Below are 25,473 nucleotides of genomic sequence, written 5' to 3'. Positions count from 1 at the left end.
GCCCAGGTGAACCAGTGGCCATATGTTTTGTATGGAGATAAAAACAGCAGCACTGTCCATCCTCCTCTCTGCTCTCGGGTTGGACAATTGACTGTCCTAACAGGAAAGGAAAGCACAATGGAAATATACCTGTTTTACTGCAATATATTTTTTTCATATCTGAAAAGGAATTGTTTAATACTCTGAATAATGATTTTTTAAAAATATATGGCAGGGTGTGGATGTAACTCAGAGATACAGCACTTCCCTAGCATGGGCAAGGCTCTGGGTTTGATCCCCAGCACTGAAAAAAATAAATAGGCAAACACCACACACTCACCCACACCCACACACACAAAAAAAACATCTATGCAGATTTAATGAGCTTTTAGCCTACATAGCATCAACTTCTTTGAAACTCTTCCCTCCAACCTCCATCTGCCTCAGCCTCCTTCCACCTTGATCTTGCTCCCCTCAACACTATCAGCAAAATAACTTTGTTTTTCCTGGATCCTCTTTCCTGATTCTGGTTCAGAATGTGCCTCCAGACTAAACACTGGGGCAATTGTTTCCTTTCACAAGGATCACAGTCCTGCACTCATGGTTATCCTTTGTGTAAAAACATATTTTGTCCTGTTTTCTATTCTTTTGTTTTTGTGGTACGATTGAATTTTGTCCTGTTTTCTATTCTTTTGTTTTTGTGGTACATGATTGAACCCAGGGCCTCCTGCAAACTAGTAAAGCACTCTACAATTCAGCTACACCCTCAGCCCACTGCCTGTTTTCTGGTTGTTTATATGAAGAGGTTTAGTCTGGCACTATTATTCTGTCATGGTCAGAAGTAGAGATTATGAGTTCCTTAAAAGTTTAAGTAAGTGCTGGGGTTGTGGCTCAGTGGTAGAGGGCTTGTCTGGAATGTGAGGCCCTGTGTTCTATCTTCAGCACTGCATATACATAAATAAAATAAAAGATCCATTGGTAACTAAAAAAATATTTTAAAAAAATTTAAGTGAGAGAGATTTACACTTCAGAAGTTAAATGAAAAGTAGTATTATTCATATAATGCAAATTTCATGAGATTTAAAAAAACTGATGGTTGGATTTTATCCATTTTTGCTCAAGTTCTTAAGAAAAAAATGTCAAAATGAAAAGACTTACCAAAATGATTTATGAAAAATTGAAATGAAAAAATACATTTAAAAAGTGTTATCAAATACATAACCAAATGTCAACTAATATTTTATATTCGATATTGGATATGCAAACACTGATCAGTTGCAATTATTGTGCACTGCTCTTCTCATAGGAAACCCTAACACCCAGGCACAGTGGAGCATTCTTGTAATCCCACTGCTTCAGGAGCCTGAGGCAGGAGGATCACAAGTTCAAAGCCAGCTTCAGCAATTTAGTGAGGCTCTAAGCAACTTAGAGAGACCCTGTCTTAAAAAATATATATACACTACTAGAGATGTGGTTCCATGGTTAAATGACTGTGGGTTTAATCCTCAGTATGGGAGTGGGGATGTGGGTAGAGTGGGAATATGGATGGGGTGCTGGGGTGTGGCAAACCAAGAGTGATTTTTAATTTCTTTGCCAACTAAAAACATTGAGACTTTTTTTATATAAGCAAGAGAGCTATTTTCACCTACAGCTGAACAACATTTACAATCAGTCATATGTCAATACAACTATGAAACTATGATGATTAGGATAAAGGGCTACAATTTATTATTATTATTATTATTATTATTATTATTATTATTATTTTGCCAGTGATTGAACCCAAGGTGGCTTAACTATTAAGCCATTCTTTTTTGAGACAAGTCTTTTTTGCTAGTTTGCTGAGGATAGCTTTGAAATTGCAACACTCTTGTCTAACACTCGCAAGTCACCAGGTTTACAGTCCTACCTGGCAGTATGCTCTTTAAAACCAATTTTGGAGAATAGAAGCCACATATAGCTCATTACCTTAATTTTGTTTGAGAACTCTCCCCCCACCCCTCACATCTGAAGTCATTAACTACTTCATTGTTTTATAACAGTTTTATGTTTTATTTTCAGGTTCAACTACTATATGAAGTATTTGAAAAGTATATGTCAACTTGGACTTTGTCTTAAGTATAATTAAATTGTCTTTCCATTACAAAGTTGTTCAAGCCTTACAACTTAGGTTCAACAAAAATTTAGGAACTCAAAAATATATTACTGACAACTCAAAAGAGAAACCCAAACACAAATGAAATGTAAAACTTTATTTGAATGGTTGATAAAATTTAAAAGACATTTTGGAAAATTACAGATTCCTGATGTGGATGTATAATAAAAACTTTCTTTTGTCATCTTTAAATTTATTTTATTAAAGCACTGAAATAAAATTGGGATAAAAAGTAATAGAATATATAACCAAACTTATTAAGATGAGTGATAAAATCAAGAACAAGGGATGGGGATGTGGCTCAAGCGGTAGCGCACTCGCCTGGCATGCGTGCGGCCCGGGTTCGATCCTCAGCACCACATACAAACAAAGATGTTGTGTCCGCCGATAACTAAAAAATAAATATTAAAATTCTCTCTCTGTCTCTCTCTTTAAAAAAAAAAATCAAGAACAATTATTCTGATATGGACAAGTGAACAGTAACAAAAATGTTTCCAATAAAAAAAGTAATCAGAGGAAGAGTAATCATTGCATAACATATGCATATATAAAAACATGTCATACACTTTAAACATATATACTTTGTCAAATCTCAATACAGCTGGAAAAAAAGGGTTTACAATCTAACCCGAACCAAAAACAATTTTATATTTTGAGCATCCATTTAGAGGGATCAGTTTCATTTTGGGGGGCAAGAAAGTTTTCCTTCAAGTCTTGAAACCTGAATTCATTGGGGTATTTACCAGTTAAAAAAATTCATCTAGCATAAGGCTGCAACTAGATTCTCAGCATAATTCCTTCTTGCAGAGCAGAACTCTACTTCATTCTTTTAGAAGCTTCTTTTGATTTCAATAAATTTATTTTTAAAGTAGCAAAAAATGTATGGGGCTATAATTCAGTGGTAGAACACTTACTTAGTAGGCATGAGACCCTGGGTTCTATCCCAACTACCAAAATAGGGGGGAAAAAAGGCACTACTTCCTTTTGCATAAAAAGCCTTACAGTTGGGTATAAGGATAGTTGTATACATAGAGTTTCGAAGTATTTCTACAATTATTTTATCTTAAGAATAGTGCTTTCACTGCTTTAAGTTTTTTCTTTTCTGGGTCCATCTTAGATACACTTTTTTTTTTTTTTTTAACTAACAAGAGGATGGATTCTGTAATATTGAGTTGAGGATATAACTTTTGACAACTTACCTTACCAGTTGCAATAGTTTTTATAGATTTCAGCAGAGCAGCAAGGTAAAGTTGTTCCAGAATCACCACAAAAATAAATTCTTAGTTTCATGCAATTTCTTCCCCTAAAGATTACTTATCACTGTTGGGTGACCATGTTTCAGAATTTTTGGTTTTGTTCAATGTGCATATCCTCCAACATCTTCTAAAATCCACCAAGGAACATTGGGATAAAGGCGCCAGGATATTCCCTAAATTATGTTTAAAACCACGATGTCAGATGAAGAAAGTAAAACCTAATCAGACTTCTTTACCAACTGATCCAAGTGAGAATGCTAACACTTACCTAACAAGGTGCAGAGAAAATTGGAAACGATTGAATAAATAAATGCTCGTTAACTCGGGGATTAAACACGGTAGAGCCTAGACTTCACCCACCAGCTGTGCATTCCTCCTTTTTTAACCGGTGTTCGCTGACTTCCCTTTCCTTTTCATCCCTTCATTTCAACCTTTTCAGCCAGCGCTCACAAACAGGTCCCACCAGAACACAACCGCAGCCTCAGCCTAGCTTCAGCCTCAGGCCGGCAAGCCCTCCCTCGGCTCCTAGTTCTCCGCCCCTTTCCGGACACTGCCCGGGAGTTTCCCATCCTGCTTCGTCCGGGGCCCCGCCCACAGCCGCTCTCACGTGACTGCGGCGTGTTCCGCCCCCTGTCCCCGCCTCACGTGATCGCGCCTGGGGAGAAAACGCCTGACCCCAGCCCCCGGCCTTCTAGGCGCAGTCCTCCCTCCCTGCAGCTAGTAGACTTCTCGCCCTTCGGTCACCGGCACGTCTCTCCACCCCGTCCCGGGGTGTCCCCGGAGCCCCGTCCGCCATGCGGCTCCTGCATCTGGCCCCAGGTGGGCCCTCGCGGGGCAGCTCCCGCCACCTGCTTGCCTGTAGACCGGCGTTGCTGCTGCTTCTGCTGAGCGGCTGCCTAGGGGCTTCTGGGGTGGCAGCAGGCTCCCGGAGGCCCAATGTGGTGCTGCTCCTCACCGACGATCAAGACGAAGTGCTCGGCGGCATGGTAACTCTTCCATTTCTGCCCCGCCCCTCCATCTCCCGGGCTACTGCCTGACTTAGTGCTCTTTTTCTTTAACCCCACCCCCAAACTGGCTGCCTCGACCCCCGGTCTGTTTGGTTTTGCTGCTCAAGGGCATTCACAACAGCAGCTTTGATGGGCCGCAGGACTATTTCTCTTTCGGATTTGATTCACATGCACATATCACACACCACACATCCAGTCTGGCCATTATTGCTGCGGGGTTTGCGTTCACGCCTCAAGATAAACATGTGGACTCCAGTTAAGGATAAGTTAACCAGTGAGGCTCAGGTGCTGGAAAGAGCACGCAGCCCTGTTTGCATTTCTTTTGGATTAGGGGCTTAGAGGCCATTGTTTCAATCCCCTTTAGGAAGGACCTAAGCCCCCTCTGCATTTGTGCCTGTGTATAGGGTCTGTGCCTGATATCTGTAAAATAAGTGCTGACAAAATGAACTAATCTGGTAGACTGTTGAACTGTTGAGAGTGACCCCAAAGGATCAGGAAAGTTTAATTAGCCTAATTGAACGCCTGGCTAAAGCATTAGATACTGTCAGGGGGCTGTCACGAGACTGGGGGGTGGGGGATTGAACCCAGGGTCTAGCCCATGTTACCTTATACCATTGAGTTGCATCCCCAGCCCTTTTTTTTTTTTTTTTTTGAGACAGGATCTCACTAAATTGTCCAAGCAGCCTAGAACTTAAGATCCTCCTTTCTCAGCCTCCCAGTAACCGAGATTACAAGTATGCACCACTGTCCTGGCCACCAAATTTCCTTTTGTCTTAGAGTTGCTCTTGTATCTTAAAGGTTTGGAGTTTATGACTTTAATCAGCATTTACCCCAACCCCCTTATAAGGTCAGAAATGGGGCTCACCCAGGGCACAGAAGCAAATTATTGCCTCAAGGTATAACCTGACTGGCCCTCTAATTTTGAGTCTAAGGGCTGAAACTATGAAAACTCTCCAGGCAAGAGGTTCATAATTTTTCCTGTATGATAACATCCTTGCTTAGTGTGCTTCAAATTGCTGTTCTCAATCCATGAGTGAATTGTGAAATAAGTTCAGTGAGTAGCCACTAACATTCTTTGGAAGAGTACAATGGAAATTGTGTTTTACAAATGATAATGGTAAGCATATCCATATGTATATTTGTTTGGGTTGTGAATAAAATATACTCGGAGTGTGCTCAACAGTATCAGTCTTTTCTAGTGGATGTTTAAGATACTTGTGTTTTGAATCCACACTTCTTCCTCTCACATATACCTTATTGACTTTTAGTTTCTACCCAACCATATTGATACTGAGTCTTAATTTCATTTCTCTTCTTACTTTTACTTTGGTTTTGCCACCATTCCAAATACTATACTTATCCTCCTGCTCACAAAACTTTAAGTTTGTGTTCTTCAAGAGTGTTTTGTCTAGTAGAAAAACAAGCCAGTCTGTGTCAGTGACCAAAGTACTTAGTTAGAAGGCCATGCTTTCATCTCTCTACTCAAAACAAAATTCATTACTTAGATTTAAGGTGTTAGAATTCAGTTTCTTCTAGTCTCATTGACCACAGCTGTTGTCGGTATCTTTGTGATCTCTTGTTAGTACATTAATCCTATTTGCTTCTTTAACCTAGTAGCAGAGTCTTTTTATAAGTGTTCAGACTGGGGAGACAAGTCAAAATTGAGTGGAGAGCACAAGTCATGCTCCCAACTCTTCAGAGTATTCTGACTTTTCTTGTAGCTTTTCCAGAATATTCTGCTAAGTATCAAACAGGGCTTCCAAAGGAAAGAGCTAGGACAAGAATGGCAGTTGAGGACCTACTTGGAACCAGCAAATGTGAGGTATTTCATAATTCTGTTTCAATCATAACAGGAATCTTCTGCTGTAGATATTGTCCTTAAATAAGAGGAAATGAAAATTCAGACATGCTGAAATTATTTGGCCAAAGTTCATTATTTAACTTGTAGGGTCAAAGCTTGGGTATTTTAGGATTCCTGACCACCATGTTTTTCTCCTTTTGTAAAATACTGTGGTAATTCTGACTTGTCAGATGTCATTTCACAAACCCACACCAGCACAATCACTTATACCATAAAGATTCTTCAGGTGACATTCAAGAATACCAGTGAATCCGTGACTTTACATATAATTCTTCATGTATAATAGCTTTTTGTTTGTTTTGGTACTGGGGATTGAACTGGGGGGGGGGGGCACTCAACCACTGAGCCACATTCCCAGCCCTATTTTGTATTTTATTTAGAGACAGGATCACATTGAGTTGCTTAGTGCCTCGATGTTGCTGATGCTGGCTTTGAACTCGAGATCCTCCTGTGTCAGCCTCTTGAGCCACTGGGATTATAGGTGTTCACCACCACACCCGGCAATAGCTTTGTTTTTGTGGAGATAGGGTCCTCTGACCCAAAAAAGTTTATAAATTGATGCCGTAGTTCACAAAATAAACAGTAGTCAACCTTGCAGATAACTCACGTTGAAGAATCGTAATACTTGGTATAATTTTGGTTTAAAGTGAAATTCTTTGAATCAGCTTGATAGCCTTTTGCAGCTGTATTATCTTTGACATTTCACTGTATTTGTTCCAGGTATCATCTGTGGGACTTTGCTTTTACTGTTTTTCCTAGAGAACTGTTCTTTTCCATTTCTTGATTTTTACTTAAACATCATATGGTGCTCTGGGACACACTGTTCTTCACAAAAGCACAGGTTGCTCTTTTTAAAAATCATTCACTATAGGAAAAAGTGATATTTGGTCAAAATCTCAAGGAAACCAGGGAAGGAGCCATAGGGAAATGTAGGAAAAGAATAAATACATATCATTGCTTTACTTAGAGCAAAATGATTTTCATTGTTAAAAGAAAAATTAGCCAGGTGCAGTGGCACATGTCTGTAATCCCAGCAGCCCAGGAAGGTGAGGCAGGAGGATTGGGAGTTCAAAGTAAGACTCTGTCTCTAAATAAAATAAAAAAGAGGGCTGGGGATGTGGCCCAGTGGTTAAACACCTCTGGATTCAATCCCCAGTACCCCCCCCAGTACCCCCCCCCCCAAAAAAAAAGTAGCCATAGAATTACCAGAATTGTCAGAACTATTTCAGAGCAGCTATTCATGGGACCAGGAAAGTAAATGAGTCCTTAGGGCTTTTATAGGAGGGATTTGGCTTGGGATGAGTAACACATTTACTCATGAGAACAGAAAATTGGCTGCTGCTTAATTGCATGACCTTCACCTGACCAGCCCCTGTCCACTTGAATTAGCAGGGATACACATTTTTGGTACAATGTGGTGTCTTGCTTCGGACTTGTTCCACTAAGCACAGATTATCATTATCACTTGTATTACCATTAGTAGAAAAAGGACTCCAGTTAGGAATATAAATTTCTTAGACTAAAATCAAAATTCCTATGTAGTCCTGCCTCATCCTCTGGCTTCTACCTGCCTCTCTGACCTTGTCTTACCTCTTTCCCCTTTACCTCTTGGGCTGCTTCAACCACACTGGCCTGCCCTCTGTTCCTCACAAGTTCCTCTCAGAGAGTCTTTGTGCTTATTATTTACTCAGCCCAGAGACATCCTCTCCTGAAAGGCCTAAAAGAGGCCTTTCCTGACTACCAATCTGAAGTAGTTCCCCCTTTCTTTCCACCAGCTCCAGTCACATCATGCTGACTTACTGTGATCAAAGCACTTATGACTACCTGAAATAGTTAAGTTGTTTAGGTGTCCTTGAGTATCATAAGGTCAAGGACATTCTTTTTTCCACCATTGCCTAGATCAATGTATGGCACACATTAAGTATATAATAAATGTGTTATGGTCACAGTGCAGATTTTTTTTCTTTGTGATGCTAGGGCTTGAACCCAAGGCCTTGTGCATGCAGGGCAAGCACTCTACCAACTAAGCTATGTCCCCAGCCTTAAGTACAGTCTTAAAACCAAGTCAAACTTGGTTCAAATATTTTTCCTGCATATTGGTTAAATTGACAAGTCTCAATCAACTCATAGTCCTTTCCCCCACATTCTCATTTTCTCTCCCAGTTTCCTCATGATAATTTGGATTCTTTGTCAAGCTAATATTTAGTTCAGTCCACTCTTCTGGGAAAATATGTTTTCTAGTGATATTTTGAGAACTGGTGACATTGCCTCTGAAGGTTAGCACACATCTTCTACAGTGCTGGTGTTTCTTGGGATCCCATTAAAGATCTACTCATGTAATTATGAAAGCTCATCTTAGAATTCTCATTCTTTTTGATTACGGTACCTTAGGTTTTCAATTATCAATAATGGGGAAAAGCCGTTTATACATTGTTGAAAATGAGTCTCTTATGAATTTAGTTTATGTTTGGAATATCAATCTTCAAGAAATTATCACACAAAATAACTTACCAGTGTATGTGGTGTGGTCTTAGGTTTCAGAAGTACTTTAGAGTCATTGTGAACTGCCTCATAGTACTACTAAAATGAGCCTCTTTGGTGCTTTTTTGCTGTGTGGAAAGTGAATAAAGATTATTGGTGTCCCTTTTATTTATATTTATATTACTTCACACTGTTATCATTTCTAGGATGAAGTTAATTGTTCTCTGCACTTGTCAGAATCTTAGATTTTGAACAAAAGATGAAAAGCCAGGATAAAAACAAAGTAATTTCTGATTAGCCTTCTGCCTGACAGGGTTCTGTTAAACCTGCCTGCTACCTGGCTCAGGTGGTGACCAGTCAGGTGCAGAGGGACAGTAAGCTGGTAGTTGAACAGTGTGTGTCTGGTTCACCACTGAGATTTGAAGCCATCTCTGGATCTCAAAGCCTTGTCTGTCAGAATCTAATTGTTTTTTCTCTTTAAAGGGTGGGAGGCACCTTTCATATCATTTCTAACATTCTGCTTCTAAAGATGAATCCTTGGAGATAGGCTGGCACTATCTGCCTTCTAAGGTGACTACTAATAAATAAGGGAAGGACACCAAAATTATATTGAAAATCAGCATTGCTGGAATAATGTCATCAGCCATGAGCTTTCCCTTCCTGCTTGTGTTACAGACCCCTGCACTTTGGCACAGGGTCCTAACCGAATATTACCAACCTGTTTAGTTTTTCTCCAGAATTATGCGACTCTTAGCTATTGCTTAGTGACAAAGCTGACCTTTGTGAATAAAAAAATAATATGTAAAAACACACAAGTTTTGGTCTGTGTGTTTTATCAGAAGAAATTGTTTAATGGATGATTACTTATTTTACAGACACCACTAAAGAAAACCAAGGCCCTCATTGGAGAGATGGGAATGACTTTCTCCAGTGCTGTAAGTTTTGAAACTAATTTTGTTAGACTTTGTGTTTATATTAAGAAGAAACACTCTTCTGGAAGTCTGGTGTGATCTTTGAAGGTTGTGTGTGGGGGAGAGGCTGGGGATCGAACTCATGCAAGGTAAGCCCTCAACTGAGCTATGTCCGCAGCCCTATGAAGGGTTTTTTATAGTTAAATGTCTGAGCTGAAGGAAGGACTTTATATATAGTGTTATAGAGATTTTAATTGAAATATTACTTGCTAAATTGAAGAACAGTTGTAGGTTTTTTTTTTTTTTTTTTTTTTTTTTGTACCAGATATTGAACTCAGGCACTCAACCACTGGGCCACTTCTCCAGCTCTATTTTGTATTTTATTTAGAGGCAGGGTCTCACTGAGTTGCTTGGTGCCTAGCCATTGCTGAAGCTGGCTTTGAACTCATGATCCTCCTGCCTCAGCCTTCTGAGCCACTGGGATTACGTGCATGTGCCACCATGCCCAGCTGGTTGTAGATATTTTCTAAGCCAGTCTGTGCTGCAACTCAGAACCAGAGAATTTTATCTAAAACCTCATTGTTTTAGATTTGAAAGTGGATTGTTGGAAGCAAGTAATGATTATATTTTGATAACCTATTCTATGGTAAAACCCAATTAACTCTGATAGTCAAACCTGATAAAAATAATAGCACCCAAAATATATACATATATATTTATATATAATATAAATACATTAAAAGTTATATTCCATATGTGTTAAAATATATTCTATTATTATGTATAAGAACAAATTTTAAAATTAATAACAGAAATTTAAAGAAAATACAGATGCAAAGATCCAAAATAAAATGCTACCAATTCAAATTCAGCAACCATACATATAACTCAGTAAGTGGGTTTGGGGATGGAAGGATTGCTTGATCCAGAAAATCTATTGCACAGTACAACCATGTTAGGCTGAAGAGCATAGATTCCAGAACCAGACTGCCTAGTTTTGAATAGTTGCTCTTTTATCTACCTCTGTAACCTTGGGTGAGTTATTTGACCTCTCTGGTTCTTAGATTCCCCATTTGTAAAGTGAGTTATCAAAATCTACTTCAGTGTTATTGTAGTTAAATGAGTTGATGCATGTAAAGCACAATATCAGTACTGGTCTTTCAGTAAGAGCTCATAATACTGGGTTATTGCATTGTCTATCTACATGATATCACTAGTTGAAGTAGAAGAAAGAAGGAAAGTTAGATGTTCATCTTGAAAGATGTTTGACTGGTTCCCTGAAATTTAGCATCCTTTCCTGGTAATATTAAGTTGTTAGAATACATCCTTACAATGATGAATATTACAAATAAATAGCACACTTTATACTTAAGGTGAGAGACTTAGGGCATTGTTAGGCATGAGACAAAGACTTAATTTTTTATGTTCTAAACTGTCTAGTCATTGTCATAAATCTAGATTGAAATAAAATTAAACTATTTGAAGTTAAAAATTATTTCCACTCTTGGATTTTTGACCTAGAAAACAGAATTATTTGAAATTTTTCTGTGGTGCAAGGAATTGAACCCAAGGTCTCATACATGCTAGCCAAACACTGAGCTACATTCCCAGCTTTTTTTATTTTTTGATACAAGGTCTCATTAAGTCACCCAAGCTGGCCTTCAACTGTGATCCTCCAGAGTAGCTGGGATACATGTATATAGTACCACACCTGGCTAGAAAACTTTGTAAATTAATAGAATTTACTAAGGCAAAAATTAAAAAGTAAAAATAACTTCTGCATGAGTTAGAGAAGTTGAGGAAGAGATCTTATTGATAATAGCAAAGTATAAACACTCTAGAAATGGCTGGTGATGTTCCAGAAATGGTTTAAGACTAAGTTAAAGTACTTAGCAAATGATAAAAATAAAAATACCTTCATAGATACATACATCATTTTCTGTGGTAAGACATTTAAGTTTATTCTAATCAGAATCTCCACAAGACTTTTTTTAATATTTATTTTTTAGTTGTAGTTGGATACAATACCTTTATTTTATTTATTTATTTTTATGTGGTGCTGAGGATCAAACCCAGGGCTTCTGACATGCTAGGCGAGCTCTCTACCACTGAGCCACAACCCCAGCCCCAGAATCTCCACAAGACTTTTTAGACACAAATGATTTCAAAAGTTATCTGGAAGGCTGAGAGTGTACCTTAGTGGTAGAGCACTTGCTTAACATATGCAAGACCCTGAGTTTGATACCCAGTAACATACATGCAGTGAATGGTAAATAGGTAAAAACAATAAAGGCATTTTATATTTGGTGCTAGGGACTGAACCCACAACCTTGTGCATACTAAGCACCCACTCTATGACTCAGTTATACTCTCAACTGAGAGGTTTGTTCGTTTTAAGACATTACCCAACCATATATTAAAATGTGATATGAAGATACCGTTAGCAGTGTGATAATGGCCATAAAATAGATCAGGAGACAAAAAGGGAAAGAATTAAGAGTTGCCACTGTAAAAATAACAGAAGTCAAGAGCAAAAGTAAAAAAGGGGAAGCATTTGTAATGTGACCAAATCTTTCCTTACTGCAAATCTTAAGTAACACAAGGCCAAAGTTCAGGAGGAAAAAATGAACAAAACACATGAAATGACTCTTCACATAGACGATTGGCTACTGTGCATGTAGATAACATTCTCCCTCACCAGTGTTTAAAAATTCCTCTCTGGGCTGGGAGTGAAGCCTACTGGTAGAGCACATGTTAAACATACAGAACCATGGTTTTTAATCCCCAGTAAACAAGCAAAGCTAAATCCAACTTGAAAAGCCAAAAAAAAAAAAAAAAAAGGAACAGTATCTAATGTTGGCACGAATATGTTGACCTTCTCTTTCCTCCTGGTGTGGGTATATATCAGTATTAATGTCAATAAAGTGACTTGGGGATGTACCAATTTTATTGGGTAGAAAGGAGAAGGTTTGTTGATAGTAGCTCAGGAAACATAATTAAGAGAGGTGGTGGGAAAGTGTTAGAAAAACTATATAAAGCTGCAGATGAACCTGAAAATGAACCTCTGCTTTTCAGCTACGTTAGATTCAAGAAGCCCTCTCTATCTTTGGTTAAGACCCTACTCCTGCCAGGTTGCATTCCCTGCATATTAATATTATTTCCATGACAGACAAGATTAGAATTACTGTTTTCTTCAGAAAGAAACCAAATTAAAAAGAAATTCTCTTGATTTGTCTCATCTGTCTTGGTATCTGTTCTGTGTAACTTAAAGTAGTTCCAAAGTATGTCATGTAAAGAAAATCTCTATTCCATGAGAAATTGAAAATTTGAAGTTGGAGTATTGAGAAGCTTCCTTTTATTTTTTTTAGAAGTGATGAAAACTTCATCCTTCTTGTTTAACAGACTTTTGCTTCAATTCTCTTTGTAGTATGTGCCAAGTGCTCTGTGCTGCCCCAGCAGAGCCAGTATCCTGACAGGGAAGTACCCACATAATCATCATGTCGTTAACAACACTCTGGAGGGAAACTGCAGTAGCAAGTCTTGGCAGAAGATCCAAGAGCCAAATACTTTCCCAGCAATCCTCAGATCGATGTGTGGTTATCAAACTTTTTTTGCAGGGAAGTATTTAAATGAGGTATGTTGAATGGCTTGTTATTTTTTTCTCCCTTATAACAGCTTTTAAAATGTGAATTAATAATTGATCAAAACTCCTATAATTTTTTTCAGTAGTGTCAATTCAAGTCGTGTTAAAGGGCTTGGGGTATCTGTTGTTTTTTCCTCATCTGCCCGTGGTTTACAGGAACTTGTTTACATGTTTCTGGTACTGTAGTTATTCTTCCTTTAAATAATCCCAGAAGCATTTATTTTAAAATTGTCCTAAGATTGCCATTATTGTTTGTGTCTTCCCTTTTCCTCAGGACTTCTGCTTGTCATGTGGCTGTATCTTTTTTTTTCTGTTTCCCCTTTATCAGGATCAGAATGAAGAATTTTTCCCCTCACATTTCTTAAAATCTTTTCTGAATTATAACTGTTTAATGCTTAACTCACTAACCTGAAAAGTGAGAACAGACTGTGGAGAGACTGTAATAAAGGGAAAGTACCTCAGGCCGGGTTAGAGTGATACTTCATTGTTTCAAGGCCCCAAGTCTACCACACTGGCCTCAGCTTTTAGTCAAAGACCAAGCTTAAAATGGTGTAATTGGTGATATTTGGGGTTACCTTTTGGAGTTAGCCTAGGAATGCAGAACAAAGAAAAGATGTATATTTTCTTCTTCTTTACCTGTGGTTCCAGGTGGTCTTAATATCTGATCTGAATTTCTGCTAGTTTTCTTCCTCTCCCCAATAATTAAGGAGATCTGCAACCTTGTGGGTTTAAAGGAAAATTAATCCATTTGAAAGAATCAAGAGAAACAGGAAGTATGGTGTGATACTCAGTTATGGTGTTGGTGTGGGTCATAAAGAGAATAGAGAATCTATCTTTGCTTTGCATATTGAAGGTCATCTGATTTATATATGAAATTAGGAGAAAGCTTTCAAGTACAGAGAGTTTTCAGGGATTAAATTCTGCCTTAAATAAGCAGTATTACAACTTGTTGAAATAAGGTGGGAATGTACTGTGGTCTCTTAACTTATTCATCTCATCAGATAAATTATGCTCCAAAAGTAGATATCATCAGGGCAACTGAAGTAATAGATTCGATAGCTCATAGTCTATTTTTTACTATTATTAGCAACAGTTGTCAGTTGAACAATTCATTCTATGTCATCGTGGCTCAGTACTTACCCATGAATGGTACACGGTAGGGTAGGCGACATGGACATGTAGCAGGCCAGAAAGTAAATGTTTTAGACTCTGCAGGCCATACATCTCTATTGCAGCTTGCTTACTGTGCTACCTTTGTAGCATGAATGTAGCTGTAGATTCTAGGTAAGCAAATGAGCAGGGCTATGTTCAAATAAAAGTCTGTCATCACTGAAATTTGAATTTCGTGTAACTGTCACATTTCACAAAATATTTGACTTTTGATTGTTTAAGTCTTAGTGTGTTGACCATACAAAATAGTTGGGAGGCCAGATTTGGCCTACTGTCTGTGGTTAGCAATTCTAGCTTAAGAAGTTCCTACGATTATAGAGTTCTTTACTTTTTTATTAGTCTTTGTGTTTGGGAAAATTGAGCACCTAGTCTGTCAGGCACTCGTCTAAAAAGATTCTAAATTTCCTGTTTCTTTATGGTCTGGTCATGTCTAACGAGTTCTAATGTCCTACTTTTCTGTCTTTTCAGTATGGAGCCCCAGATGCAGGTGGACTAGAACATGTCCCTCTAGGCTGGAGCTATTGGTATGCTTTGGTAAGTGATTATTGAAGTCAGTGACTTATATTATACACAGACCTCTAGATGCAAAATGTGTACTCGCTAATTTAACCCTGATACCAACATAAGTTTTTCGGTTTTATGCCTAATTGGTTTGTCTCCTTAAAAGAAAGCCTGTTGACTGGTGAGTCACTCTGTTCTGGGATGTTTTTCCTGCATTACAGAGGGTTTAGCAATGTAGTTTGCTGTTCTTCCTAGTCCATTTCTGGCTTTTAAACTAGAACAAATTATTGAAAACATGCTAGTCTTTGATAAAAAACCCTTGTCAGAAAATATAAATATTGACTTGAGTAATTTCCTTTTTCCTGTCTTTTTGCTGTTTAAATAGAGTACAGTTTAGCCCAACAAGGGTTTAGTTTTTCATTTTGTGTTGACCTTGTACCAGATTTTACTTTCCTCTTTTACATAGGAAAAGAATTCGAAATATTACAATTACACCCTCTCTATCAATGGGAAAGCACGGAAACATGGTGAAAACTACAGTGTGGACTACCTGACAGATGTTCTGGTGAGTTTTTGGAACTCTGCCCTTGCAGGTTTGGTTCACATTCGATTAAGCCTCTCCCTAGAAAACCTCTAGTCTTGTTTGTGGCAGGTGACATAAATGTGTAATAATGTGATATAACTGCCAAAGATTATGTCCAACTGATTAAAAATTCCTTAGGGTGTTTTTCTTACATGTTGCTAGAATTCCAAGAACATCCCTTTTCCAAAGGGTAATAAGACCATATAGATAATACTTTGTAGAAGTTGTACTTTGTTAGGAGCTCCTTTTTTTTTTTTTTTTTTTTTAAATCTGTACTTTGGATTGAATGCAGAACCTCATGCATACTAGGCAAGCATTCTGCTACTAAGCTACATCCCCAGCCCCTTTTACTTTAAAACAAGGTCTTGCTAAATTGCCCAGGTTGACCTTGAACTGACAATCTTTCTGCCTCAACCTCCTGAGTAGTTGGGATTATAGGTGTGTGCCAGTGTGCTGAGCTGGGGTTCCTACTCTTGGCCCCAGTTTTACTCACAGGGTCTGAATTCAAGACTCAGAGTAATAGAAGATGGCAACTTTACAGGCCTTTATGTAGGCAGAGGCATAGAGACGTGAGAGTTCTTTGGGTGGTCATTATGTGCACAAATTAAAAAGTGAATTTGGGACTTTTCTGTTCTGAAGTGTCTTTAATGGAAATCCTTCATAGAGCTTTTATTCACCAAATAGTTCAGCAACTACCTAGTACGGTAGGCATTCTGCAGTAAGTGAAACAAAGTCTATTCTGTGAAGGTAATTTGTGGCAGAATTTATTTGTGCTATGTGTATGTGGGTATATACACATGTACATTTGTTGCTTCATTAGGTAATAATCAGAGAAATAAGCATGGGGGGGCGTTACTTGGTAGGTAACATTTAAGCAGTAACCTGAAGAAGGTGAGAGTGAGTTATACACATCAGCGGAAATAATGTCGCAGGCAAGGGGAACAGTGAGTGTAAGGGCCCTGATTGAGCAAGAGTGTGCCCTGCACTTGTGAGAAACCACAAGGAAGTTGATAGAGCTGGAGTAAAGTAGGCAGGTGGGAAGGTGATAGGAAATAGTTATCTTCCGTATGTTGATCTAGTATTAGGAATAAATGAAGGTGTGAATCAGCTAGAACAATGAAAAACAGCATGTATATGGGGTGCTTTATTTTCATAAAGAATCTCCTGATAAGTAAATGAAAAATGTTAAGTCCATATGAGTTCAAGCACTGGTGTGACGTGTTTGTTTTGACCTTTAGTTTTGGTGCTGGGGATTGAACCTCAGGCTTTGTTCATACTAAGCACATGGTGTACCAGTGACCTACATCTTCTGTCCCAGGATTTGGGTTTAATATCCATTTAGTTTAGCTACTTCAGCTGGCATAATTGACAACTATTTTCTATGTATTTTCATAGATTATGGTAATTTAATTAACCTTTCCCACTTTTGAGAAGTAGATTTATTCTTTAAATTCTTTAAGTCATTAAATGTATATATGCAAAGTTTCATTAATGTAAAATAATAGCAAAATGGCCGAATTTCTATTTCTTTCTATATGGGTAACAATTTCTAGACTTGTAAAGTTATCAAGATCTCAGTTGCTTTTTTTATGATGGTATGCTTCTCAGTTTTTAAATATTGCCTAGAAACCAAATGTTTTGTTCCAGTAGCATGCTTGCACATGATCATGAAAAAACATTATTCACCAAGATATACAGCTAAGATGACCTTGTACTCTCTGCCCACCAAAGGACATTTATCTGTTAAGTGCTGAATTATTGGGTAGGGTAGGAGGTAACATATCTTTGTATGTGTCAGGCTAACGTCTCCTTGGACTTCCTGGACTACAAGTCCAACTTTGAGCCATTCTTCATGATGATTTCCACTCCAGCACCTCATTCACCTTGGACAGCTGCACCTCAGTACCAGAAGACTTTCCAGAATGTATTTGCACCCAGAAACAAGAACTTCAACGTCCATGGAACGGTAGCCTTCTCAATCCTTGAATTAAGCCATACTCTGTATAATTAATAGTGTAATATACCTGTCAGGAAACCATTGAGCCATGTAGTAGATTTTTCTTTCAATATTTTTTAAGGTAATGCACCTGCCCCTAGAATAACAAATAGTATAAACTTGCTTCACAGGTACAGATAAGGTTCCTGCCACACATCCAGGGAGCAGCAGGGGAGTCCACAGGGAATGGTGGAAAGGCCATCTTCCCTGATTACAGGAGTGTCACTCAGGCTTTTCTGGTAACATGTGGGCTGGCTCTCTTCCCTCCTAGCAATGGCTGAGACACATCCCTGGGGATTGAATTGGGTCTGTAGCAACACCAGCTCCACCCCAAAAACTCACTGGTCCAAGGCATAAGAAGAAGAGGGGTGGCAGAGTGCCATGTGATTGGGAAGAGAAACTGAATGAAAAAAAAAACAAGCCAGCACAGGAGACACGATTAAAGGCCACACAACCCAAATATTTGCCTCAAGTTACTCTAAGTCATTGCATTGCCCTCTATTTTCCCACCCAGGATATTGATTGCCCTAGGTCCCCGGAGAGATCCTATCACAGCACTTTCTTTAGTTAATAGATTATACTTCCCTTGACCCAGGGTATGGGCAGTTCCTGGTTCAAAGTCAGAAGGTCTCCATTGCCTCATGTCTATTCACCAGAAATCATAATTGCTTATAAGGTTGTTGAAGGAATGAGTCTTAAATTCAGACTCAATACTACCAATTTCTGGCTGTGAGATGAGCAAGATATCCTAAAATGGGAGTTCCCAGTCCTTCCTGCAACTGCTGTGAAGATTACAGACATCGTCTAGCATACCACCTGACATGCTGTAGGCTTATCTTGTTAAATATGATTTTTGACACTGAGTGACCTGGGTTTTAAACTGGAGAGCTATTTTCAATTTGTGTTCCAAAAGAAGGTAATAGAAGTTTGGAAACTTGGAACTAAATAAGTCATTTGTTTCATCACTGACCAAAAATAAAAAACAAAAATCATTCTGTTACACTCCATCCAGAGAGAGTTGTGTGGTTGAATGTGAATTTCTAGCAGGGAAGAATGTGTTATAAAGCATTTCTCAGATTTAACTAACTAAAAAACACTTTTGAGGACCATGGTTTGGGAGATGCTAGCTTAGAATATTGTGAATGGAGAGGAGATAATTAATAGTATATGAGAGGTTTTCTTGTATAAAAATGTGACTTTAATTGGGATAGCTCCTCCAGATTTGGACTTGAAGTTTTAAGAAACTGCTGTGATAGGATTTTCCCTAAGGATCTTGGGCACAAAAATTGAGGGCAATGGAATGATAATTCATTAGGCAAAACTTAGAGAAAGGCAAAGTTAATATTTACCCATTTATAATTACAGTAGACATAGGATTGAGGTTATAAATTTAATCCCATGTTAGCTAATGGTTTCCCAATGATGTTCACTAAAGTCTCTTAATGTTGCTGACAAAGGAGCTAAGGCATTTTATAATTTGATAGGTGGTGGGAAGCTGAAGAATGAGTGATAGAGTTAATCTGAGAAATTTCCTCTTTAGGAGTACAGGAGAAGGGAGAGAGTTTGACATTAAATAGTTTCAGTTAACTTCTTTTCCCTAAAGGATGAAAGGATCCTTTTATCAACTTTACGGATGTAGTAGTTTAACTATGGTGACTTGGTGTTAACATTTTTTTCCTTCTGATTTTAGAACAAGCACTGGTTAATTAGACAAGCCAAGACTCCAATGACTAATTCTTCAATACAGTTTTTAGATAATGCATTTAGGAAAAGGTAAGAGCTGCTGCTTTCTCAGTTTGAGTGGTTTTAAGGATAAGTGTGCCACGTTATCTTCAAAACAAAAAAACAGGGAAACAAGTCTATGGGCAAGATGCTTTGGGGCATCTGCTACCTCAGAAGCAGGCAGATATACCTTTACATTCATGTGTACAAGGTAACCTATGGCCCCCAAGACTAATTAAATCATTGATTTTTTTTAGGACTTGTTAAAGAATATTGCAAAATTTTTTTTTTTTTACTTATTTTTTTTAAAGAGAGAGTGAGAGGAGAGAGAGAGAGAGAGAATTTTTAATATTTATTTTTTAGTTCTCGGTGGACACAACATCTTTGTTGGTATGTGGTGCTGAGGATCGAACCCGGGCCGCACGCATGCCAGGCAAGCACGCCACCGCTTGAGCCACATCCCCAGCCCAGAATATTGCAAATTTAAACCATTTGCTTGAAATTTTTTTTTCCTGTTCCTAAAGGCAAAGTCACTTGGTGAGAAGTCAACCCAAACACTGAGCAAAATATTTATTTGCCTTTGCTGTTTGGAATTTTCAAGACATTCTAAGTCAGTTTTAAAGAATCTATTACTTAAGTTTTATTTTAGTTTAGACTAGAAGTTAGCAAACAACTTCTGTAGGGCCCGATAATAAGAATAGTAAATATTGTAGGTTTGCAGGCCATGTATTCTGTCAGAACTTCTCAGTTCTGCTGTTATAACATAAAAGCAGCCCTGGACAATATGTAAATGAGTGATTGTGGCTGTGTTCCAATCACACTTAATAAAAAGGTAACTGCAGCCCATGGGCTATAGTTTGCCAGCCTCTAGTTTAGATGACTGAACAATGTTGAATAATATTTGAATTAATCTCTACTATTTGTTACTGAATTGAGAACTTTCCTTTCTGATTATCTCTACTCATCACCAGTAGTTATAAAAGTAAAGCTAACTAGTTGTTAAAAGCTTCATTTATTTCTTTGGAAACATTTAACTTTAGAAAATTTCAGAACATAATTCATGTCAAGGTCTTTGCTATGGCAGGGTTTGGGGAATGGAGATTTGAGAATTGAGCATATAGGATTTTTTTGGTAGGTGCTGGTATTTTTGGTTTTACTTGTTTCTCTTCACCTCCCCTCGCCCCATATTGATTCTTGAGCCATTGCCCCAAAGTCTCTTTTCTACCCTTGGTTCACATCCAGGTGGCAAACCCTGCTCTCTGTTGATGACCTTGTTGAGAAGCTGGTCAAGAGATTGGAGTTCACTGGGGAGCTTAACAACACTTACATCTTTTACACCTCAGACAATGGCTATCACACAGGTAAGAGACAGATACTCCTTTTATCTTTGAGAACATGGGTTTCTACCCAGTTAAAAAGTAGCCCAGGCAGGAATTCTAGTGTTGTATAGCTGTGGGCTTGCCAGAGCAAGGGTCTTGCCCTCAGGACCCTCTGGTTAGTGGGCTTGACATAGAGAAACTAGGTTTCTTGATTTATATGTTCAGTTAGGTAGTGGTCTAGGAGCCAGAGCAGAAAGAGCTTGATGGGATAGTGGCAGGCTTTATGGAAATTGAACTCAATTTTAAGAATAAGTAAAACTTAAAAAGTAGGAGTAAGACATTCTGGATAGGCAAACCAAGAGGTGATCTTTGCAGAGTACATTTTGTCTTGCTAAATTGTGGAATTCATTTGGGAGTAGTTTTTATTTTTTAAAACTGTAGAATGAGTTAGCTCCGTGTCCTTGACTTTCATTCTTTCTGCTTGGATTCTCTGTGTGTTTGTGAGCACGCGCTCACATGTGCTGGGGATTGAATCCAAGGCCTTGCCTATTCTAGGCAGGTGTTCTACCCAGCCCATACTTGGACCTTCTGTAGTTTAAAAAATAAATGTTTTGCCAGGTGCTGTGAGGCATGCCTGTAATCCCAGCAGCTGAGGAGGCTGAGGCAGGAGGATTGTGAGTTTAAAGCCAGCCTCAGAACTTAGTGAGGGCCTAAGCAACTTAGTGAGACCCTGTCTCAAAATAAGAAAGGGCTAGGATAAAGAAGAATGAAGTTATGTCATTTGCCAGTAAATGGATGGAACTGGAGACTATCATGCTGAGTGAAATAAGCCAATCCCTAAAAACTAAAGGCAGAATGTTCCCTCTGATATGTGGATGCTAACACCCCACAAGGTGGGGGAGGGAAGAATAGAAGTTCATTGGATTAGACAAAGGGGAATGAAGTGAAGGGAGGGAGGATGGGAATAGGAAAGATAGTAGAAAGAATCGGACATAACTTTCCTGTGTTCATGTATGAATAAATGATCAGTGTAACTGTACATCATGTACAACTGCAAGAATGGGAAGTTATACTGCATGTATGTATAATATGTCAAAGTACACTACTGTCATTTATATCTAAAGAGAATAAAAAAATCTTTAAAAAAGGGCAAGGGGGGCTGGGGTTGTGGCTCAAGGATAGAGTGCTCACCTAGCACGTGCAAGGCACTGACTGGGTTTGATCCTCAGCACCACGTAAAAATAAATAAGTAAAGGTATTATGTCCAACTACAACTAAAAACAAATAAAAAATAAAAAGGCTAGAGATGTGGCTCTGTGGCTAAGCACCCATGGGTTCAATCCCTGGCACAAAAATATTTTTGCTGGGCACAATGGCATGCACAGGTAATCCCAGTGATTGAGGAAGCTGAAGCCAGAGAATTGTAAGTTTGAGGCCAGCCTCAGCAGCTTAGTAAGATGGCCTCAGAAAAAATTTTTTTTTTATTGGTTGTTCACAACATTACAAAGCTCTTGACATATCATATTTCATACATTAGATTGAAGTGGGTTATGAACCCCCAATTTTACCCCAAATGCAGATTGCAGAATCACGTCGGTTACACATCCACAATTTTACATAATGCCCTATTAGTAATTGTTGTATTCTGCTACCTTTCCTATCCCCTACTATCCCCCCTGCCTCAAAATTTTTTAAAAAGGGCTGAGAATGTAGCTCTGTTGTAGAATGCCCCAAGTTAAATTCCCAGTACCACAACAAATATTTGTTTCTGTCTATAAATTTCTACTTAAAAAGAATTAACCTGAACCTTGAGCAGATTTAATATTATGTAAAATGTAGGCATTTAATATTATAAATAATTTAAAACACTCAGAATAGAGATTAATGGAGCTCTGGGTGTGGTGGCACATGCCTGTAGTCCTAGCACTTGGAGGTTGAGGCAGGAGTATTGAAGCCCAGGAGTTTGTGGCCAGCCTGGGCAACATAGCAAGATGCTGTCTTTTGGAGGGTGGGGTAAGTATAGACTACTAAAATAACCCCCATTATCCAGCTTAGGTTTTTGGTTCCATGTGACTGTGCTTTTATATTTTCTTAACCCCCCAACATGGTATTTGTTTTTTGTAAGAATGTTTTGAAACAATTCCCAGACCCTGTGGTTCCACATATCAATATCTGATTATGCATTTGATTTATTATGTGTCATGATCCAAACAAGGTCCACACACCACCTTTTAGTTTTTAGATCTCCTAACTTTCACTTGCCACTTACTTACTGGGTAAAGCAGGTCTCTCATCCTGTAGACTATCCCATTCTGGATTTGGCCACCATCTTGTAAGGCCTTCACTTACTCATATCTACTCAGCATTTCCTTTAGATTGGTAGTGAAATTGAAAGACCTGTTAGAAATTCTCACTTGTAAGTGCACTTCCTCAGTAGTGCTGCTGTATATTTTCTGTTGTGACATATGAAACTCATAGTGTCTGGCTGCCCACTTTGGGGATGCTGGTGTTGACTTATGACTCAGGTGATTTCAGTCTGAGCTCTACCAGAGGTCTACCTTCTGACCCTGAGGTTCCCATTGATGATGATTGCTTAAATCCATCATTCCCTCAAACACAAATTGTGAAATGTGGACTTCGTAATTCTGTCCTTTGTATTTACTTGCTGGACCTCTCCATATCAATTATTTGATTATCTTGAACTGCAGTTTATTCAGGAAAAGCAGGAGTACTTTTGTCCCTTTTCATTTGGCAGTATTTGGAGTAATCTCTCTTTTGCTGTGATCAAGTTGAATATCGTGCATAAATTTTTTATGTATTAGTGTTTTGGTCCTTTCCAGGGTTGGTTTGTTTTTTTTTGTTTTGTTTTGTTTTGGGCTCAGTTTGTCCTAATGTAGACCAGGGAGTCCCTTGTAGTTACGTATTCAAAAGAGATGAACTCACTACTTTTCCTGTCATGTAATAAGAAAAACAGGCAAATTTAAGCTTTCTTTTAAAACACCAGAATTAGTAGAATTGTAGAATAGTATTTTCTGTATGTTCAATTGACTAAACAAATGAAAGAAAGTCAGAGCTACGTGTCTGTCTTGGCTCCATCTTTACTTTTTGCATTTTGTTTTCAGGACAGTTTTCTTTGCCAATAGACAAAAGACAACTGTATGAGTTTGATATCAAAGTTCCACTGTTGGTTCGAGGGCCTGGGATCAAAGCAAATCAGACAAGCAAGGTAGGTGCCTAACAAGCTGATGTGTATGGTTGGGGTAGGCAGTTGCCTGAGAAAATAAGGCTATTCCTTTTGAGAGGCGTGCTGGTGGGGTTCCTCCTGTAAGGATAAAGGCTGATCAGTGTTAAATCTTGTGTGTTTATGAGCCTTGGAAATAGAGATTCCTTTTTAAATTAAAAACAAACTCCCTGCCACTCTTTGGGTTTTGTTTGTTTTTTGTCTTTAAACCAGGGGTTGAACCCAGAGACCCTTAACCACTTTATTTTGAGATAGGATCTCTCTAAGTTACTGAGTTTGTCCATGTACTTGTAATCCTCCTGCCTCAGTCTCCCAAGTTGCTTGGGATTTACAGCTCTGTGCTACCATGCCTGGCTATTCAGTGTATTCTACCAGTACATGTCACAGCAGAGTGCATAGCTTTTGTCTGTCCTTTGAGACTAGATTTGCTTTGTCCTGAAGTGGTGATGACTTAACAGAAGGTGCTCAAAAAGTTTACCTGAGATATTATGAAGAATGAATGGTACATGTTTGGGCAGCCTCCAGAAAAAGTCTTGTTGACTTACATGGTGTGGAATAGGGACCCGGCATCTGCATTTCTTTCCCTTTTAAGCTTACAGATGATTCTGAGAGGCAGCCTGATTTGGTGTACATTTTTTCATGGGGCAGAGCTCCTCAGGCTTTGCTATGTGTGTGAATGTCCTGGACATCTTGTTAAAATGCAGAAGGGTCTTGTTTGCTATGATAGGGATTGAACTCAGGGCCTTGGCCATGGTAGAGAAGCACTCAAACACTGAGCTACACTCCCAACCCCTGAATATGGGTTTCGATTCTGTGTTTCTGACCAACTCCCATGATGTCTGCTGCTGGTTTGACCTCACTTTGAGTGTAAGATGGTAGAAAAAAATTTCTGAGAATTTCCTCTTTTCCATGTGGAACTCCCCCTTACTAATGCTTTCCTGCTTCTCTAGTTCTTTTTTTTTTTTTAAGCATTTTTTAATTGTAGATGGGCACGATACTTTTATTTTATTTATATATATTTTTATGTAGTGCTGAGAATCAAATCAGTGCCTCACATGTGGTAGGCAAGTGCTCTACCCCTGAGCTACATACAATCCAGTGCTGCTTCCCTGGTTCTTGCGTCTAGAACTATTGTAATGCAATACATTCTTCTCTTTATTTGATTTCAGTGTCTTTTTCCATTGAAAAGGTACTTAGTCCTGGAAGATGGTGGGCGTCTTGATCAGAAACGCTTTCCTTCTGTTCTTAGGAGAAAACCAACATATGCTCTACCAGTTATGTCTTCTGTCCTTGTATCATGATTTCAGTCCCAGGTCTGTGAGATAGAAGAAAATAAGCAGGGGCTGGGGATGTGGCTCAAGCGGTAGTGTGCTTGCCTGGTATGCGTGCAGCCCGGGTTCAATCCTCAGCACCACATACAGACAAAAGATGTTGTGTCCGCCAAATACTGAAAAATAAATATTAAAAAAAAAAAAGAAAATAAGCAGATCCATGATTTAAGCTAAAATTGCAGAATGGGTTTCAAAATGGGCCAAACTTTCTGGTCTTATTAGTTACTTTAGTTTAATCTAGGGATTTAATGTTGTGTTTCACTGTCTGTATCTTTCACTTATTTCCTTTTACAGTGCTCTTGATGCTTTTCTGTTAA

The 25,473-nt window shown here is 38.6% G+C and overlaps 1 protein-coding gene and 1 long non-coding RNA gene across 2 annotated transcripts in view; one reads left to right on the top strand and one right to left on the bottom strand.

Annotated features, from left to right (window-relative positions):
• LOC308658735 lies at positions 1 to 3,949 on the bottom strand. The gene is made up of 3 exons (XR_014024231.1): positions 3,659 to 3,949; positions 3,334 to 3,563; positions 1 to 96 (listed from the first exon to the last, which is right to left on the bottom strand). It is a non-coding gene; the product is annotated as an uncharacterized lncRNA (long non-coding RNA).
• An 81-nt stretch (positions 3,950 to 4,030) lies between these two features.
• The window catches only part of GNS (glucosamine (N-acetyl)-6-sulfatase), a 37,102-nt gene continuing 15,659 nt past the window's right edge, over positions 4,031 to 25,473 (top strand). Inside the window, exons 1-9 of the mRNA XM_081309967.1 lie at positions 4,031 to 4,376; positions 9,615 to 9,674; positions 13,078 to 13,284; positions 14,932 to 14,997; positions 15,431 to 15,529; positions 17,346 to 17,513; positions 19,234 to 19,316; positions 20,508 to 20,626; positions 23,707 to 23,810. Coding sequence (XP_081166093.1) covers positions 4,185 to 4,376; positions 9,615 to 9,674; positions 13,078 to 13,284; positions 14,932 to 14,997; positions 15,431 to 15,529; positions 17,346 to 17,513; positions 19,234 to 19,316; positions 20,508 to 20,626; positions 23,707 to 23,810 — 1,098 coding nt within the window. The 5' untranslated portion in view covers positions 4,031 to 4,184. The remainder of the gene's footprint in view (positions 4,377 to 9,614; positions 9,675 to 13,077; positions 13,285 to 14,931; positions 14,998 to 15,430; positions 15,530 to 17,345; positions 17,514 to 19,233; positions 19,317 to 20,507; positions 20,627 to 23,706; positions 23,811 to 25,473) is intronic.

Source organism: Spermophilus citellus, assembly GCF_964194105.1.
Source record: "Spermophilus citellus genome assembly, chromosome: 10".
In the NCBI taxonomy this organism is placed as follows: domain Eukaryota; kingdom Metazoa; phylum Chordata; class Mammalia; order Rodentia; family Sciuridae; genus Spermophilus; species Spermophilus citellus.
The sequence above is the reverse complement of the archived record's forward strand: the minus strand, read 5'-3'. Positions and strand labels throughout refer to the sequence as shown.